The sequence below is a fragment of the Leuciscus leuciscus genome (genome assembly GCF_965113295.1).
Source record: "Leuciscus leuciscus genome assembly, chromosome: 17".
NCBI lineage: Eukaryota > Metazoa > Chordata > Actinopteri > Cypriniformes > Leuciscidae > Leuciscus > Leuciscus leuciscus.
In genome coordinates, this window is record NC_138741.1 from 14,002,014 (window position 1) to 14,023,564 (window position 21,551).

Sequence of the window (21,551 nt, forward strand, 5' to 3'; positions counted from 1 at the left end):
ATTATGAATTTCAACATTTCAATCATTTGGATGACATTCCATCAGCACTCGCCACCCCCCTAAAATTTCCGTGTCCTTTATACTGGGGATCCTGGATGAAAGATGGGTCATAATAAAATTGTGCTCAACTCTGAACAGCCACGACTCGATAACCAATAACAGCTTTACACAAGTGACACCATTCCACTCACGGACGCCTATTCCATCACTCCAGTTGTGTTTTTTCCCCTCGCAAAGCAAGCACTAACATGTCAATTTGACCTAGATGCCGATCCCCCCCCCCCCCCCCCCCCCCCCCGTCTCTCCAATGTACAATGCTGTTTGAAGTGGGAAATCCGATGGTGATCCAATCAGAAGTGCTTCCAATATCGGCAGTCAGCAATATTCCTCCGCCCCAAAATGATCGCCGTTCATCACTTTGTCTATTAAGTCAGCCAAGCATTTGGCAGGTTAGCAACAAAGCCCCAGAAAAAAAAACAGCTAACCACGCAGCCAGCTTCTGTGCCGAAATATCACAGTACATTTGTCCGCATCAGTCAATGCCCACTCACTAGCTTCGGCCCACTGCAGTCACATGACCGTGGCACCTACAGTTCGCTTCTCTCTCATTCTCTTTTAAAGTAGTGTTGAGAATGGACAGGGCATGACACAATAATTAAAGTAAGTAGATAGCTCAGTAATTCTCTCTGGATTTTCTGTGGACAATGAGCAGGGCTCCCCCTCTCCTATCTCTTTATTTTCTCTGTGCATCTCTTTTTTTCCGACTCTGGATCTGCCTGTGTGTAGGGAGAGGCAGCCAAGCACCGGACACATTTCATTAGGATCACCCACTCCTGCTCCTCTTTTAATATTTGAAGGCTCATTTGTTAAGTGGGAATGGTCTTTTCTCCTTGTCTTTTCCCCCCTTTTTGTGGGCTTTGGAAATATAATTTTCAATTTTTAATTTGATTCATTTAGATTAAAATCATTAATCAGGACTGAAAGTGAGTTAATTTTCTGGAAAATAAATGAGCTTGTTCGGATGGCTCTTTATTAAGTGAGAGTTGTGTGCAGAGGGGTGGGCGGTGATGGAGGAGGGTCTCTTTCAGGTACTATAGGATCGACTGTTGGCCCAAAATTAACATAGTGAGAGAGATATGGTACATTGTGAGCTTTTCTTGGGATCCTGTGCATATAGATGTCTATACCGTATTCTATCTAACTTACAGATATTCATATTAAAACTGAAAAAGTCCTAATTTAAATAATAGTATGTAGAAATTAGTGCTGGGCAACGATTAATATAATAATGTTTACAGAATATATGTGTGTGTGCTGTGTATAATTATTTTGTATATATAAATACAAAAATATATTTAAGAAACATTTGCATGTATATACTGTGTGTGTGTATATATATATATATATATATATATTTAAAAAAAAAACTTAATATAAACACGCATGTGTGTATTTTATATACAAAATAATTATACACAGTACACACACATATATTATGTAAGCACAAACTTTTATTTAGGATGCGATTAATCGTTGCCCAACACTAGTAGAAATATTATATTATGTAGAAATGTGAAGACAACAAAAGGCAACTGAAATGAAACTCATTTTACGCCTGTAATGTGACTTATTTTTTATCCTTTTTCAGGAGCATGTTTGGAAGAAAAGGCAGCTCTAAAGCTCTAGTCATTCACATGCATGTTATTCATGTAAATCCACTCACCTGTGATGTGACTCTTTTTAGGCTTTTAGCAGCTTAGTGAAACTGCACTCATAAGATTAATTTCTTTCATATGGTTTTTGGTTTTTGAGTTGCTGTGATTATGTCTTTGGGGAGGGATGGGGCCTTTATTCTTTGCTTCTAGAATGTGTCGTTGACTTGTGTCCACTGTTTAATCGAAACAAACTGCTAACGTCCTTTTTCTGAACACACAATGGCACACACACTCCCTCACACCAAACCTGACTTGTTTGTCAAGACGGTCACGTCTGTTTACTTGCTGATGGTCAGCACATTTTCACAGAATGCAAATCCTTGTCAAGGGCTAAGCCGAACACGAACAAAAATCTTTCACCGTCAAAAATTCAAAGCATCACTTCTGATATTCCAGAATTCAAAGTACCACCCTCAATGTTTAATTTCTGTAGCTGGAAAATTAAAATAATGAACCCAGACGTTATTCTGAGTTTGTTTGTTTTTTGTTTTTTCTGTTTGGGAATTTGAACATTTCAAAGCTTAAGACAAATACTGTCAATATTTGCTCCTCAATGTAATTACGTTACGGAGAAACTCAAGGGGAGACGATTGTGCCAGGGGAGCAGGGGGGAATTTAACAGGCTTAAACATCAGAAAATCAAATAGAAATCCACATTTTATGCATGAATAGCACCACAGTGTGCACTTGTCCCACAGCTTAGCGACCAACATTTACAGCGGCAGAGAAAATAAATTCTCATTGGATTAAGAGGGAGATTCAGATGACAGTGTGTGTCTACCCCCTCTCTATTCCTGTGCTCTCTCTCTCTCATCGTCCCGGTGAAGATTTAATAATTCATTCCTGTAGATCTCAGGGGATCTGGCAACCAGCAGTCCTGTTGCTTCCCCATGTTCATTTGTCCGAGGCCCATTTGCATCTTGTGTGTAAACTCAGCCGTTTGCAATTGGGATTCGCTCTTTTTCTCAGAATGGGGTGTCCTGCTTGCTGGGCTGGCCTCAGCACACGGGGCACGCTTTGTTTTGCCCTTTGCCATAGGTCACAGTTATTTCCACATAAAAGCTCACAGCATTAATGGAATAGACTGGAGGATGTGTGCTTCGGTGGAATAGGGCTGCTGACTTTGACTAAAACAATTTGGTCCCCCTTGGATTTAGCTAAAGTGAACCAGCAAGAATATGTGAATGAAGCTGGGTTGTCATTTTCTTATGGCAATGCTTTTAGAATATCTACTTTACAAGAGAGAAAGAGTTATGATGAACATTTTAATGGAGTTTGGCAGCTTAGTAGATTCTGGTACTTTTACACTGTGTTCATTTCTGTCAGTGCCTAATGACTGTTAAATATGCTTTTTTAGAGAAGAGAAGCACTAGGGTCTAATATTAACACCCATCGAGAGCCAAATGTGAGTACAAAATGTATTTTGCAAGTAAATAGTACAGAGTTACCAGTTGATAGTACCTTCACAAGGAACTGGAACTTGGTGCATGGTTTAATTGAAGTTGTAAGAGTGATACACTGAATATTGCAAACGTACACACAATGATTCAGAGATGACAAAACAGAAGAAAATATCTGAATTAGAAAATATCTGTTGTGACATGCACATAGTATTGACCTTTACTTTAGATAAAATTACCCTCAGAAACATAAAAAAACATATGTGAAATATTCATTGTGTTTTGTAGCCAAAACAAGTACATAGCAGGTAAGGAATTATTTAGAGTCTGTAATTTTCTCCAAACATTGGCATGTGTGGTATTAATTTTGGACTCTGATAAGCATTATTGCTACTATTAAAAGATATAAATCATTCATATACTATATGATACAATAGTAGAGTGGTTTTACTGGACTACAATGTTGTCCACAATAATCGTAGTAAGTAAATCAGATCAACATTCTCTCCTTCTCATGTTTGCTTTGGTCAATGTCTCATTTTCATTGTAGACATACTGTTGATGGAAGATCTATTCTGGTAGTTAGATTTAGCTGGTCAAGTGCTTGTTCCTATATATATTCATCAGAGAGCAAGCTATACTCTTGTGATACATAGCACCTGTAAAAAGAAACTGAACTATCAGCACACGTTTGACGTTCCTGTGAACACTTAAGCCTTTGTTGAGTGGACGCGGCGTAGTGTTTATGCTTGTCAGCTGTGAGAAATTTGGCTGCCGTATTCACTCTTCAGTTTCCCATCAGCCTTGGCCAAAACAACAGTCTCCTTGCCTCTTTAGTGTGTCTGCACGCATGCTGTTGACTACTAAACAAGAATAGGTGTAATATAATGACGTAAGTTCGAGACATCAGAATTCTCTGGGCACGTCTGATTAATTAGTCTTTTTTTAAAGTGGCACACGTTGCTGCTAGTTTGATTGTTTCTCTCACACTTCCCCGTAAATTTCTGCAGACGCCTTGCAGGATTCCACGCCACCTATGAAATTCAAAACAAGCCTTGTAAGAAGTTTACGGTCATCTGTGGGTCCTAATAAAAATGTAGGGGGATGTGCGGAGAGGATAGTAGGATAATTTAAAACGAGGGGAAAGGGATTTCACCATGAAGCAACTAGTCTATTTGTCATCTTAATTAAAACAGTAAAATCGTGTAATCTACTGGGGATTTACAACAGTATGAAATGAAATCATCTTTCTCCACCTCCTTTTGTTCCGAATGCTTGCATGAAATCTGAGCCATTTTCTGTGAAAATCTTTACCAGCATTTCATGTCATTGTCCACATTAGTACTAATGTATGAAGTTAATCAGAAATCACAGAACATACAAATAATATTATTTGTGAGCTTCAAGCTGTTAGCAGAGGAACATTTAAAAAAAGAAAATAAATGTATTATGAATAAATTATAGTGCATAATTTTCTGTCATTTAAAGGAGCCTCTTATTTAAAGGGACAGTTCACACAATTAAAAAATATTCTGTCTATGCTCACCCTCATGCCGTCCAGACCTGCATCAATTTCTTTCTTCAGTGGAACATAAAAGGAAACATTTTTAAAAGGTCCATGCTTGTCTTTTCAGTACAATGAAAGTGGATGGGGACTGGTGCTGTCAATCTGCAAAAGAACAAAAACAAAATCACAAAATGTTGTATTCTTCTCATATACTCTCTTAAGGCAAATGATAGCTTTGTATGTGCAAATGACTGAAAATTAAGTAATAATCAATAGAAAATCTTACCTTGAAGCTCCAGTCCCCATTCACTTTCAGTGTATGGAAAAGGGCAGCTTGGACAATCTGCTATAGATCTCCTTTCGTGTTCCACAGAAGAAAAAAGTCCTACAGATTTCAAAAGATATAAGAGTGAGTAAATGATGGCAGAATTCTATTTATTTTTATTTTGGGGGGATGAACTGTCCCTTTAAATGAACTCTTATTGACTTGTCATCCTTTTTTAAGGAAACCCATAACATTCACATAAACTGAACGGTAAGAGCTATTTGGTCTGTTTTGAGACTGTAACATCAGAGTGGTTTTTGCCATGTTCGTCCCATGAAGCAATGTAATTCATCAAGATCATTCCACATGGACCCATAGATACGCCATCAAACAAACAATCAGCAGCTCTTTGTATCTGCGCCTGTGTGAAACCCGACCCAGCGGGGCATCATGTGCAGCCAGGCGCCTGCTTGCTTTACAGTCATGTGGCGATAGAAGGTCTATCAGCAGACGGATGTACCCCGATGGTGTAAAGCCACTCTCGCCGTTTGTGGAGGGTAGCGATCGCCCCCGGGTCGTCATCCTGTAGCCGCATCTTAATCTTAACCATATAAGAGAAGCCACAAAGCTGGCTGCAAATCAGTTACAAAGGGTAACTTATTCCAATGTTGTTTGTTTTGAGCATGTTAATCCTTGAACGATTCTCCTTCAGCAATGAGGGAGGCTCTCCTAATAATAGACAGCTTCTTTTAGGGTTGTGCTGCATTAATTCCTCATCTATTTCTAGTGCAGGCCTACAAAGATGATGAGCTTAGATGCGAAACTTTTAGTTATACATACAAAACACAGTTATACATACTCAATTCGATGGTTTTGGTGTCATTTGCACTTGTTGTTCTAGAACCAGGAAAAGTCAATCAATCAGGCTATAAAAGAGCTATAAATCTGACCCGCATTAATCGGGATGGAAAATGCAGGTTTCTTTGAGGAGCGAGATATAAGATGCCGTACGGGACTGCAGGTGATGCTATTACAAGCATGTCTGTAGCAGTGAATTAGCCCAATAAACCCTGCAGTCCAAGCACCCGGAAAAGGGCAGTGTCCGGTTTCTGGCTGGGGGGTCGGTCTTGTTAAGATGAGAGGCTGTCAACATGTGAGAGTCGTGTGTTGTTGCATATTTCGGGTGCTGGCATCGAGGAGGTTATGCTAGTAATGTGACATCTTTTTAAGACCGCCGTTCTCGTGTAAAACGAAGCCTGTGGGACGTGTGTTCCTTCGTGGAAATGTGAGCAAACAGGGTCACGGATCTGCTTTTGTCCTGCAGTACAATGTCACATAATCAACAACCAGCCAGGGTCAAAGTTAATTAACACTTATCACGCCATCTCAAAATACGCTCGTGTGTTTGGTGCAATCACAGTGCAACACTGATCTATTGGAGGAAATAATATGGCTATGGTCTGTACAATATGGCAATGCTTTCATTTTATTAATAATAATTGTATAAATTATTACACGGCATATTGGCCATATAAATGGAACAGAGTTCAATTTATGAATTAGCTTTTCACTTAGTTTTGATGCATTGTCAGCAAGGATGTAACCTGATATTTGGTTTGGGTTCAAATTTTAAGAATCTCCCATTGGAAATAAACCATTTTGATTAACTGATCTAAATACTGGGGAGAAAACCCTTGTGTTTTTTGTCTGTTTCACCATCCTAATTGAAATCAACGGATTCACATTTCATTGAGCTAAAATATACGTAAAACCCATAAGCGGCACTTCAATATTTTAGTCAGTGATCTTCAATATGAGACTGGTGCATCTCATTGTTAAATTATTCAGAGTGTCAGGCCTTGAAAGCCCAGCGGAGGTGCCGATTGAGCGCCATTCGGATAAACGAGAATTCTAGTGTTTTAATTGTGAAACGAGGGCCGGCCCACTGGGCCTTCATGTCCATTCCGTTCCTCTCCAGCATGCAACATGAAACGGGTCTTAGGCCACCTTTAAGTGGTTTCCACGGAAACTGCCCATCCCCTAGAGAGGTTTGCATAATTAAATTAAGGCTCTTTTGTATGTCAATTAATTAAAAGCAGGGACAGGTCTTTAAGGCTCTGCACTCATCAGAATCGCAGGTCGCAATGGATGGATTCAGAATGTTTTCACAACCGTGGCACCTCAATAAATTACCCCCATCACACTTTATTTGCGCTCTTTGTGTGGGAAAAATATCGACGAGAGTTTTAAATAATGAAGGAGAATGGGACAGCCTTTAAAGACACGGTGAGGTGCTTCACAAGAGTACTTGAGTACTTGAACGATCCTGCACTCCTGTAATTGTTGTCACCAACACTTTTGAAGATGTGCGTTAACGCCACAAAAATGGCTCTCTGGTGTTTACCTGTTATTCTGTTGTGACTTGAGTGCTCTAAAGATGCACACACGCCACGAGCGGGAGATGGGCAGGTGCGTGTCCGGATGTCACATGGAGAGAGTGACTGTGCCCCTGTCTGTCAGCAGCTGGTCATCTCCTGTCCACATCCCTGAAATGGCCACTGACAGCTGTCGTGCCGTTTATGGCTGGCTCACAGCGGCCCGCTCCACTCGCAGTGCTTTTAAAGTGACAGCGCACGTTATCTGCCTGCTTTATTGAAGAGGTTGTGTTTGGGATAAAATGATGTGTGAAAAGTAAATGTTGCCTTTTTTTTCTTGTCTCCTCCTTTACATCAGGTGTTCGACTGGACCGTGTGCGTGGCGGAAGACAGAAATACAAACGGCGGATAGATGCGGAAAACAGCCCCTATTTGAACCCTCAACTGGCTCTGCCGGCCAAAAAGCCATGTAAGAACTGCATTGTGTGCATTAAATGTCTTCACATTTATAAAGAGATTTTTTTCTTATACTTTTTAAAGAAGGGATTTTTGTTTTCACACACATACACACACTTATTTAAGCCATACAATCATCATATTTTAAACGTAAAAATAAAAGTGTTAATTTAAGGGATAGTTGACCCAAAAATGAAAATTGTCATTATTTACTCATCCTTATGTTGTTTCAAACCTGTATGACTTACTTTCTTCTGCAAAAAACAAAAATCTATCTATCTATCTATCTATCTATCTATCTATCTATCTATCTATATATCTATCTAAGTATCTATCCACCTATCTATCCATTTACCCATCTATATATTTTTCCCCATACAGTGAAAGGCAATGGGGTCCAGTGTTGTTTTGGACCCCATTAACTTTCATTATATGGACAAAAACAGTTCAGACATTCTTCATATTTAAAATAATTTCTTCTGTGAGTAAACAGTTTTCATTTTTGAGTGAACCACCTTTTCAGTTTATATAAAAAAAATAAAAAAATAAAAAAAATATCTTTCTCTAATATCTCAATGTCACCTTACAGTGGCCTTCCTTATTTCCAATGCACAAGGAAATTGGACACAAAACAAGAAAGACAGAGATGTAGTATATGACAGAGCCAATCGACAAAGATGTTTGTGTGCGTGTGTGTGTTAGGGGAGAGCGAGCGAGCACGAGAAGGAGAGAGAGGCCTAATCCGGATTAAATCCAATCTGGCAAAGACATCAAACCCACAATACCGGAGCTTCCGCGCTGTCAGACTGCTCTGCAAAGAGACAGCACGGCAGCGCTTAACAGATTTGTCCCTAAAGCCTTTTTACTTAATGGTAGCATATTCTCCTGGAGTACAATATGCTTTTATGCATGATAGCAGCGGAAATAATCTTAATTATTACAGTGGTAGAAATCATTTTAGCAATACGGCGCTCTGAATAACCTTCTGCCTAATCCTACTGATCCCTCCTTCCAGGTTCAGGCTTATTTCCAGCCACCGAGAGCAACTTATTTGAAAGCTTATTCTCTATGTCCAGCTCTCATCCACTTTCATTACTTCATTTTTTCCCCCTTGCTATTGTATGTTAGCAAGATGTGGACTTTGCTCAGGGACAGTATAATGGGGAGGAGACGGACCACTCATAGAAAAATAAACAAGATGAATCTCTCAATATGTAGTTCTTCCATTTTTAATTCAAGTCTGTTTAATCTAGAATTTTTGGAGCTATAGAAGCTGCATTTATATTACCATTGGTATCATAATTTATTGCTCTTTTGAAATATGTTTTGAAACAGTTTTGAAGATTTATTTGGTTTTTACCCATTACACAGAAAATAGCTGTTTGGGGGCAAGTTTAAGACTTGCCTTCGCTTAGGTCTAAATTAAATTATGGATTCAAATATTTTTTTTTCTAACATAAATCCCCACTGATGGCTTTTTATCAGCTGGTAATCCAGAAGATGTCCACCCTTGCATGGGCGTACAGACAAATGTTTTGGTTTTGTGAGTCGTCTTCGTATTTTAGTGTAGTGTCCCATTAATAGAGGCTTTTATCAGTCTGTCTCTGAGCTCTATGTATCTTTTCTCACTTTCCTTTCTATCTCTTTCTCTATTTTCACAAACAGAGAGGAATAGCCATGGTCCCAGCCTACCTGATTGATTATTTGCACATAACAAAGGCATGGGGTTTGGAAATTGGGTTGCATTGATTCTAATTAGGGAAACATTAAATAAGATTTACCTAGAGATAGCACTTACAGGCTCCTCCACTCCCTGGAGTAGCAGGGATGGGCTGATTGATCCATTTCTTCCCCTCCTCCAACACACACACACACACACACCTCAGAAGTTAATGCTTTTTAATTTAGTGATCCGTTTTGTTCTCGGACCTCAAACACAGATGCAATGGGCTTAAAGTGATTCATCTGGGCCTTGCAAACACACAGATATACACACAAAGATTGCAGTGCTGTATTTGGCTTCTGTCTGTCTATCATATTGCATTGACATAGATGATTAAACAGCAAATGAATTTCATTTAACTGTAAGGGTGTCGCTAATTACCTATTCCAATCTCCCTCACCTCCGCAATCCGATCTGAAATGTGTGTCCTTTCTCTCATTAGATTGACAGAATACCCCGAACACAAATCTTTATATGCACAATTCAGCGTAATCCACAATGGGAATCAAATGGATTAGAATTTTTAAAAAATCTCGTTTTCTACAGCAGTAGTTCTCAACTAAATTTTATTTTTTACAATTTTATTTTTTATTATTTGTATTTCTTTATTGCAGTGCAGTTTCATTTGGCCAACATGAAAAGCCCCCATTACTAAAAATCACAAATTGTAAATATTTTTATATAATATAAATATATATTTATATAATATACATTTTCTTTCCTGAATATAAACAATTTTGATGGGCAAAAAAAAGAAAAAACCTGGTTATTGAAGCAAAACAGGTTAAGAACCACTGCTCTACACCATCAAATTCTCTCCTAACCTATGAACAAGAAACCAAAAATACTTTTATTTTCGATTAAAAATGACACCAGGCAATGATTCATAGACCAAAAACAGCTTTTTCAGTACCACAAACATCATCTTTCCGCCCAAAGAAAACAACTCTGCCAATATTTCATGTTATCTGATTGCTTTCTTTGCTACTGAACCAAACACTATATGACCTTGCTGGTATAATCCCAATCTGTTTCTTTGTTCTCCCCTCGGTGTTCAAATACAGTCCCCTTTGGCTGCCTTGCAGATAACAAGATTGTGTCTCACTTGCTGGTGGCGGAGCCTGAGAAGATCTACGCCATGCCTGACCCCACAGTGCCCGACAGCGACATCAAAGCCCTCACCACGCTCTGCGACCTGGCGGACAGGGAACTGGTGGTCAACATTGGCTGGGCCAAGCATATCCCAGGTAGGACATGAGCAGAGCTACAGATTATATGCAACTACAGGTAAACTCTCAGTGTGAACCGTGGATTGGATGTTCTGGCGTAAGACAGTTATTTTATACAAGTTTGAAAATATTTTAAAAGGTTACATAGGATATTAAATATCTAATCATTTTTTTTGAAAAATGTTAGAACAAAAAAGAAAGTAACTCAATAATACAGGGGGGTCCAGAAGTCTGAAAATGTTTCTGTTAATTCCAAAAGCAATGCTTCTATTACATCACAAATGACATTATCAGCAGTACAGTGAGTAAATAAGTTAACTAAAATATGAAATTAATTTCAGAATTAATTAGTATTTGTTTGACATTGAACTTATCCAGCATGATTTGAGAATCTTGTGATTCTTGAAAGCAATTTTTTATATATATATATATATATATATATATATATATATATATTATGTTCTTATTTATAGAAATATAAAAACCATATTTATTATTTATTTATCATATTTTTTCTTTGTTTTATATTTTTCTGCATCCTAAAACCGTTTATTTATTTTCGGATTTAAATTACATTTAAACCTGAAAATAAACTAATGTAGTCTCAGAATTTTGTATTCCACTGTATGTGCAAAAACTGAAGGAAAAAACAAAGTAAAGCACGTTTGAGTAATTGCTGTTTTCAGCAGGAGCAAAACACTATGCTGAAACAAACAAAGCTGTGCCTTGTCAATCAAGGACATTTGCCATCACCCAGGCCACCAGTTGCACAGTCCTTAGGTCAGCATTTTTCCACCCTCTGTGACAGCAGACAGGGATCAATTTGTTTAGTTTTAGCTTAATTTCTTCCTCAGTATAGCACGATATCCATAGGAGTGGAGGGGAGGCATTTTCGCCTGCTGTTTCAGCCAATCAGCAGCCTTGTTGAAAGGATTCCTGACATTAGCCATGAACGATAATGGCATGACTGACCATGATTGAAGTGTCCTCCCCTCCTCTCTCTCTCTCTTTCTACTGCTGCTTATTGCCCATCTCCACAAGACAGAATGAGGAGTTTCCAGTAATCTGCTTAACAAAGCCCTTCTTTTGCATTTAATCTGAGCCGGCCCTGGTCACAGAGAGTGGCGGCCCACTTCATCCCTCACTGTTTGAAAAGAGCTTCCCATAGGTGACTGACTCTGGAGCAAGAGAAAAAATTAGGTGAAGAGAAAGAAAGCTCTGAAATCAGACAATAGTAAGAGTGGTTGACTTAGAAAGAAAAGAGGAAGAGACTGAGTGGTAGTTTCACGCCATGTGAACATACTCACATGCCCAGATTCTTTTATGAGATTTATTCAACCACTTTTACCTACAAAAGAATCCAGCCTTTTAACCAAAACATGATAGCACCTTGATTAGCTGCACAGGAAGATGTGTTGTAGTTCCCTTTGTGCTGTAGATATGACTGTGCTAATACTGGCCCAGGGCAATAGTGCCACACAAGCCATAAAACGGGCTTAAAGCTCATCAGAGTGCCAATTTCCTGCCAGGCACGAGATGCAGGATTGTGAGGTTATTTCTGCTGCTCCATGCCAGATTGACCCAGACTTGCCCTGTGGATTTAATGGGGATTTTCCCTGTGTGCAGGAAGCCACACCGCTGGAGCTTCTGGAATGTGGCACATTTATGTATACAGTATAGTATAGCAGAGTATACTGTAGTGTAATGACACTACGCTTCAAATTTTTTTTATTTTTTTTTTTATTCAGTAAGGTGATTAAAAGTGGCAGTAAAACATTTATGATGTTTGTGTTTATATAGTATTAATATAATAATAATATACTACTGTATAGCGTGGTGCAATATAGTGGCTATTATTCAGGCTCAATAATTTATGCTCGTCAAGCCAGTTTTGTGAACTTTAAGTTTTAAAGTAATCAGTATAGGAATGAGTGTATCTAGACATTTCTATAAAAAAAAAAAATGCAAAATACAGTTTTTGCACAAAATATTAAGGACTAAATTTTCTCAGTTTATTCGTCATTGGCAGGTATGGCAACAAAACAAAAATCAGTATTTTATAGCACAGTACAGTATACCATACTGTAGAGTAACAGAATGTATGAGTTTTCAGGCTAAGAAGTGTCCGTTATGTTTCAGACTGTATATGAACTTCTGCACACTCTGTGTGTATGCATTTGCACATTCATAGCTTTTTTTTTTCCTGCGCAGTGTTCGTATGTGTTAGTTCTCTTCATAGGCGTCTGTTCAGAAAGCAAACAGAGGAGTCTCTCGATTGGCAGTGTACATTTGGCGTCAGAGTTCACATTCTATGAACGATTGCTCAGCAGAAGAGAGATGATTGTATGATTAGACCTCGGCAGGCAATTCTGTGTCTGTTTGAAGAGGAAGGAGCCCCCTCATCTCCGGAGCAGGTATTCCTGCGGCTCTCATCTCCTCCTGCTCCTTGCGCTCCGATTGCCACTGTATCCTGATGAAAATTTCCAAAGAAAAGTGCGAGATACAGTATAAAGTTCCATTCCTACTCATGACTTTTATATATTTTTTTATTTACCCTCACACAATCAGACAGACACGCAAGGCCTCCTGTTAGCCTCCCCTAACCCTCAGCCACAGCTCCATGTGCGCATTCCTCTCTTTTCTGACTAGTTTATCTGTACTGTTTCTATGGTACAGTAATTTTTTTTAATCAAATTGATGAAGGCCTCCATTCTCCCCGAGAGCCCAAACCAATTTATGGCTCATGATACGGCGGCTATGTTGCTAACAGACGTAACAAACTGTCAGCCTCTCGCACAGAAGCTAATTTGAAGTCATTAGGTGTGCAGCGTACGGGCAACAATTTGTTACGGTGGTTAGGAGCGCCGCTGACATTTCTGAGCGCCTTCGCTTACGATCTGTCCTAGGCGAAGAGCAGGCAAATTGTAAACTAATTTAAACATCACTCAGTATTACTGGAGCTGCCGCTGCGGAGAGCTGGCGGATAATGAAGCAGTCTGTGTTTTGCGGAATAGAGTTAAAGACGCCTCGACGGCAGCTCCCTCCGCTGGCGGCGCAGACACGGACGCTCCTTTCTGATTGCTTTTTTAATAGTTCTCCCCTTCTCCCTCCTCTGATCATTTACATGCTCACATAGGCCATGAAAACATTCGATATGGTTTACAAACACACGACGAGAGAGGGTGTCTGAACAAAACCCTGGCGTCACGCGTTCCTGTAAGCCTGGCATTATGGAAGACGGAAGGATTTGGAAATGTGATATTAACTCAATACGAGGGAGGAAAAAGGCAGAAAATGACATAATGTGGATTAGGGTGAGGAATCTCATTTGCGAGATTAAAGCATTCAGGCTGTAATTTTATTTTAGCATTTAAGCCGCACGTGGGGAGGGGAAAGAGCAAACGTTTGTAGCTGAAAAAGCGGGAGCGAAAATAAAAAAAAACTACTTTTATCTGTAAATAGAATTAGTGTCCCCTCACACTGGCCAAGAGGAGTAGAGAGAAAAAAGAAACTGTGCTGTATTCAGGCTGTAATTTTTATTTTTGCGTTCAATCTGCATGGAGGAGAGCAAAGAGCAAACATTTGTAGCAGAACAAGGTGGGAACCAAAAACCTGTGCTTTTATCTGTAAATAGAATTAGAGTCCCCTCGCGCCAACCGGGTCCAGGAGGAATCCAAATAAATGAAAACGCGCTGTCATACGGTTGTGACATGCCTTATCGTAACACAGCGGCACACAATGGAGGGCGGTCGCACTTGACTTGATGAGCGAGCTACAAGAATGGCCGGTGAACGGACCGTCGCTGGCTTTTTAGCATGACAGGACCCTCACTATTACAGGCCCTTTATGCAGGCTGAAATTGCTCGGGCTTCTCCCATTCTTGGTCCTATCTCAGGGACTTTCTCTCTTTCTTTATTTCCCTTTCAATTTTCACTGGCACGCGGATAAGCGTGTGCTAACACAATATGATTGAGCTGTAAAATGGAACCCTGTCGACTCTAATCTTTTTTATGTAGATACCGAGGTACTGCCACACTCCACTTCATTCCTCTGCCTCCCCCACCTCCATCTTTTTTCCCTCTCTTGGCTTTCTACACCTTCCTGTCCCTCTCTCCTCTGGCCTGGCCTGTCTCTCGCTCCCTCAATTGTCAGGGCCAGTGCATTCGTAATAGGTTCAGGAGAAGGAGAGAGTCATGGAAGCCTGACTCCTACTCAAATATCTCAGTGAGGTTTCTCGGGGTATAATAAAACGATTACGTGCTTGCCGGACAGACGTGCCGTGGGATTAGCATATTCGCACGGAAACCTCGTTAGGGAAAAAAACAGGAGGTGCTTACTCAGTGCAATCTGCAGACGTGATTGAGGTGTCATCATTATTGGTTGACCTGTGTATACCGGGCTTAGTGGCCTGTTCTGGATACGAACAATAGCAATTAAAGTTACCCTGGCAAAGCGTGCACAACTGCCCCAAGGCTGCAGCCATGAACGCAACATGTGTGGTTTTTTTTATGCTTTATTTATTTCATTCTGGCTCTGTGTCTGGCACTGGGTGGACGATGAGATGTCTTAATCAGGAGCTGAGCAAGGGATTTATCTAAAGCACAGGTTTGCTTTCTCCATGAGCCCTTTCCCAGCCTCTAATCTTCAGGATGGAAAAACACACTGGAGATAGAGGTCTTACAATCACTCTTGGCGTTATAATACAGTGCTGAAATAATGCACATTTCACACCAGTGTTTCCTATGTGTGAGTATGTGTGTATGTATATGTGTAAATATATATATATATATATATATATATATATATATATATATATATATATATATATATATATATATATATATATATATATATAGTAATAATAATAAGACAATAAAACATTAAAATAAATAATATAGATAGTAACAAAATATATTACCAAAATAAAAATAGTATTTATATGTATACAAACATTTAATATACAGTATACAGAATATATTTAAATATTATATTATATAATTTTTATATATGTACATTTATTGTCATTATTAATATTTTAAATATTTAATTTTATAGCTTAATGCTTTTCATTTAAATGAACTGATTATTATTATTATTTTTTTATTGTAAATGTGTCTATTTAAGTACACATTGTGGAATGAATAACCGAGCGAAACGAGCGATATCATATGTATGCATATGTAAAATAACGCGATCATCAACATTAAACAGCATATAAATCACAACTGCCTAACGTTACCGAATGAAATGTTGACCCAGGATGAGGTACTGTATAGGACTGTGCAAGCTTTGGTGGTGTTGATGGACTCGATCTACCCCATCTATGTTTTGATCATCATTCTGAATCCCATCTAGACATAGTCTTTGACAAAAACGTGATTTTTCTCAGCTTTTTGCAAATTTTTTTGCTTTTTTAATGAAACATACCCACATTCAAGTGTTTATAAAAAAGACTCCATTAAGTTTTGTTTGTTTGTTTTTTTAAGCAGAGGATCTGTTCTTTCTTTTGATTTATTGCATAGATATTCATTTAACAAAATATTCTGGGGGCCATGAAAATTTTATGAAAATGATCAAAAATTCTAGCGGTGGCTGGCAACTCTTTTTTTTTTTTTAAATGCTGGCAGGGAAAGAGTTAAACGACCTGACTCATAAGAGTAATTTGTTCATAAATCAGACTACACTAGTCATGCTCTGTCTTTCTTTCGGTGGAACCTGTGATGATGTAATAGAAAGTGAAAGTGTAAAGACGTGTTTATTTGACATCATTTCACAGTACATGGTCTGCTTATCTCATCACATTCAATTCATACTGCTGGCTCACAAGTTCTACTCATGAAAACACAGAGTCACGGCTCCATTCGCCTTTTTTCTTGGTGTAGTCCCTCCCTCTTTCTCACTCCAGTCTCATTTTGACTGAATGTGCTTGCTAGTTTTGTCTCATTAGCTCTGTGAACCCACTGGAGGAAGAGCTAATCATATGTAAACATAATTATCTGCAAACTGGAGTAAGCCCTCTTATTTCTCCTCACTGATGCTGGCGTGCCTGCCAGTGCAGTCCCAGATGTGATTTTTGGGACCCTCCTCCACTTCTCTGCCCTGGATGAGAGGAGAAAACCCATTCGTGACACCCCCACCCCCACCCGATATTCCCACTCCAACCAATCTCTAAATGAGGCCTTGTCTGTCACCACCCTCAGCCTGACACACTGCAAATATTGATTAATAGATGCCCTAAGCTCCTTTTAGCAAATCAAATTTTCACTTTTAGCAGGGGTTTCACTCCTGATACATTCAGCAAAGTGAGACACACTAAATTAAGTCTGACACTCAGAGAAAAGGGCTCTACAGACAGAGCAAAGATAGGAGAAATGTGTGTCAGAGAGATGTGCTTTTTTTATTGGTGTGTTAACATAGTTCAAAGGTCATGATCACATAAGTTCTCTTCAATTGCATTTCTCGTTATTACTTTGAAGTGATATAAGTCTGTAAATTGGTCATTATAGACAAAGCAGGGTAGTAGTTGGTGATGAAATGAGCAGTTATCTTCTCAAGGTTGTGTTTGTAAGATTTTTGTTCAGGGGAAGGCCGTGTCAGCTCATAAATAACCACAGCACAGAATACTGGATGAGTTCCACATCTTCATACTGATGTGCTGCCTACAGTCTGTGACATTATTGACTCAGGTGTCTGAATGATGCCCGACTCTACTTTTACCCCATTACACACAGATTTGTCCTTTTTGTGCATGTCGATATGTGGACTATGTGCTTCTTTTTCTCTACACTGATCTCTCACTCCATTTTCTTAGTGTGTGTCTCTGTCTTCTTAACCTATATTTGAGGATATTAATTACCTAAAGTCTTTAAGACTTTATTCTGAAGACAGTGTTTGTGAAAAGATATTTAAAAATCATTTACTTTGGTAATTTTATAGCTTAGGACTAGGCCTAGGGATAGTTTATGCAAAATGGAAAATTCTGTTATTTATTTACTCACCCTCATTTATTTTTTATTTTTTTCAAACCTGTATGATGTTGTTGTTGTTGTTTCTTAACAAAAGTAGGAATTTTGAAGAATCTTTAAGCAGATTGTCCTTATTGTGAGTCATAGTGACCATAACAAAGGCAACAATGTTATTATTGTGGTGTGTGTGTGTGTGTGTGTGTGTGTGTGTGTGTGTGTGTGTGTGTGTGTGTGTGTGTGTGTGTTTTATATTACATATTTCAAATTCAGCAGGAATTGATTATGTTAGTAACACATGATGGATGTCTTCAAGTGATTATTGCTCACCATATTTAAGCATTGATTTTCTTCTTGAAATTAATATAGATGTTCTCTTTTTTAGCTAATAGACTATGAATCACAGATTATGGAGTGAATGTCCATCACACACAATCCCTAGCCTACACCACACCTCACATGTAAACACGCCTGTCTTAGCCTGTTGGAAATGCAACTGACAGAAGTCAGATTTGCATCATGCTTTGCACTCACACTCACATTTGTTTTCACATGACAAAGCTCTGCATTATGCGTGTGTTTATCTGTCCCCTCGCATGTTGGCCTTTATAAAGGACACATTTGCTTTTATAAAGGCCGTAAGAGAGCTGACTAGGTGTGACAGTAACCTTCTGGCCTGTCACCAGCGCTGCATTCTTACCAACCCATCAGGCCCTGTGTCTACCCCACAACCAGCGGGGGGCGGCCCTGTGTGATTGCCCGTTGAAAAAACAAGGCATTATTGCTCATTTTTCCCTCTTATTAGTTTGATTACATTTGCAAATCAAATCAATCCATCAGGCGGTTTGTGAAGGGCTGCGTCCTGCAATCTGAAAGGGCCTCCTAGTAATCTCCATCTAATAAGATGCAAATGTGTCACATCAGTAAGTAACCAATAAATCATTGCTGTGTCTACGCCAATCATTAACCATCAGAATGAACAGTCAATTTTTAGTATTTTCAATTTGTGATATGCTAGTGGAATATAAAGATAGATGGACGTAATTATACAAACCAAACTCTATTTCAGTCCCCTCATCTTCAATAGCAAATTTGCTGGGAGGTAGAACAGGCCTGTCATCATATTATGATTATTTTTTTTATTTTTTTTCCCCTAGCAGTTCATGCAAAGTTCACAGGCAGGCTCAAAATGGTCCTCCCCTGAAACCCCACCCCAAAGTATCAGTTCAGGGGTGCATCATCTCCATCAGAGAGTAAGCAGGAAGGAAAATGGGATTGGATTTGAGCTGTCGGCCGACTCTGACGAATTATAACCTTGTGTGTGTGTGTGTGTACCCGTCCAAACGAGACTGTGAGTTAAACACGCGGCTCTCGAAGATGTGCAACATATTGCCTCGGTCCTGTATGAGAGCCTAATCATGATGTAAATTATTATCGATGCGGTGGCAAGGCGACACGGCCCGTATATGGTCATGCCCAGTGTGTTGCTTATGAGTAATGTGATTGGCCATGTTTTTAACAGAGAAAGTGTCCTCTTCACATTGTGAAAAATGCAGAACACATTAGCAGTGCTTCACAGGTGCAGATTTACAGAAAATCTGAAGTGACACTTGGAAGGAACCTCAGAGTAGAATTGAGTCAATGACTGACACTTTTTTTTTTGGTAACACTTTATTTTATTTTACTAGATACTAGATACATACTATAGTAAAACAGTAAATTATGCAACTAATCCTAAACCTAACCGTAACTCTATAATAAGTACAGTTAATTCATGTTACTCAGTACTTAAGTACAATGTAACTACGTGTAAAGTTTAACATTTAGACCTCTTTTATGATTTTCATCTTCAATAAAATATATATATATTCTTAAATTGAAAGTAGTGTATTTTTTTATTATTTATGTATATCATATATTAATAATATATTAATAATTTTGAAAGGAAACAATCTAAAATACAAGATTTGAATCTTTTAGTTTGATATTTGTTTGATTGTTTAACATTTTATATATTTTTTATATATATATTAGTTTTATTTCCTTTTTTTTTTTACTGTGGACACTTATTTATCATTGACCCATGTGCAGATCCTGAATGAGTTTCTAGCCAGTCCATATTCAAAGAGATTGAAAAGCAATACTGGTTCAAATACAGTACTCTCTCTCTCACACATGGACGTCTCAACATCTAAGTGTCCTCCACCTCATCACCATATTTCATATTTGAATGTAAATTCACATTTAAATGTCTGCTACCTTCAGTGTGTCCAAAATGTTCTCCCTTCCTTTTTTTCCTCTTCTGAATTTCCCTCTCTGTCTCTTTTGTTGCAGTCCCTCAGGTATAGAGAGTTTCCCTCCACAGAACCTCTTCTGTACTTCTAAGGCCGAAGAGCCATTGTGTCTTGCAAAACTGGCATCAGCATATTCCTTTTTGCCTCATTTTTTCCTCCCTGCATATTTTGCACATAAAATGCGGCCCTCCTCAAATAAGCCCTTGTGTTTATCATGATCGATGCTTTCATGCATTACTCTGTTATTTTATTCTCTCTGTTCTGAAATAGCTATATGTCACAGTGCAGGTTCTCTCACGTCCCTTATAATATTTTAATTTCTTTGTGTGTGTGTGTGTGTGTGTTAAAGGGACAGTTCACCCAGTTCCAAATTTGTATGACTTTTTCTTTTGAGAAACATATATATTTTTTGTCCATACAGTGAAAGTCAATGGGGTCCAAAACATGAACTTTCAGTGTATGGACAAAAAAAAAATACTGAACCATTTTTAGTGGGTGAACTATTCCTTTAAGTGTATAAATGGCCATCCTACCTCATTGTCTCACTGTTTACTCACACCTTTACAAATTCCCAACACCCGACTACTTCCTTCACACGCATCGCTGCCTTATTTCCAATTGCGTAATCAAAACACAGCTTTGACGGTCGCTCGCGCCGGACGCTAAACAACATTTGGGTTTGTGCTGCGGATTTATAGTTTATCTTTATCTGTTGCTTCATCTGTGGGTAGCTATTACGCCAGCCGGGCCAGCTTATTGTTTGGGCCTGATAGATCTGTGTGCAGTCCATCACTTGGAGCCGTGCGCCCGGAAAGCCATCGGCCCGCCTGATGATGAAATACGAGCTATCAGCCTCAGTAATGGCTGTAAAATTTCATAATTACACGGCCTTTATTACATTGCATAATGACCCTGAAGCAGTATGGAACAATTAATTAAGATTTTCAGCCGTGGCTTTTGCAGAAATTAAAAGGTGCTCATTGCCGTGGAATGGGGTAATGTCTTGTCTCGGAAGCATTAAGGCGCGCTTTAAGCGTCTGCGTGCGTCGTTGACGCCGGAGTGTTTGTGAAAATGCGGGATATTCCTCTGCTTCTGTTTGCCTGGCCGGATCATGTTTGAGAGAGACGCTAATCCTCCAGTATGAAATTAATCCATGCAGTCAGGCCTCTATCAGAAAGATCTGGATGATTTTCCCCCAAATTTAATCTCCAATGATAAGCATATAAATAAAATGCTGCGGTAATCGCAGTTATTCCATGTTTTGGAGAAGAATGTATCATCAAAGATTTTTTTCTTGTGTTATTTTTTTTTCCACAACGTCCAGATGAGATAGGGTTTGTCAATACAGCCTCGTAAGGGGCTTTATCGATCAGCATGGGAAAACAAATGAATCCGTATAAGTATTTGCCCCACACCCCTCCCGTATGCGCACACACACGCTCTCACGCTCCTGACTATATGCCGTGGCAAACTAAGGGGGCGTCTGAGACTCAGACTTAAGCCCTTGCCTGGTGCATCCCGTGGCCTTTACTAACACATCCTTTTGTGCCTGATAGAACGACGGCAGTTGCGTTCGACGGACCTTGCCAGCAGGAGCCGCTTCGACCCCCGTAGGGGAGTCGCA

General features: G+C 39.1%; 1 protein-coding gene across 7 annotated transcripts in view; it reads left to right on the forward strand.

Annotated features, from left to right (window-relative positions):
• Nucleotides 1-21,551, forward strand: part of esrrga (estrogen-related receptor gamma a) — a 169,553-nt gene that overhangs the window by 133,857 nt on the left and 14,145 nt on the right. For 5 of the 7 annotated variants that reach the window (XM_082142610.1, XM_082142609.1, XM_082142607.1 and 2 more), the window contains 2 exons: nt 7,621-7,731; nt 10,506-10,688. In XM_082142610.1, the coding sequence (XP_081998736.1) occupies nt 7,621-7,731; nt 10,506-10,688 (294 nt within the window). The remainder of the gene's footprint in view (nt 1-7,620; nt 7,732-10,505; nt 10,689-21,551) is intronic. The other 2 variants (XM_082142608.1, XM_082142604.1) reach the window with 1 other exon arrangement.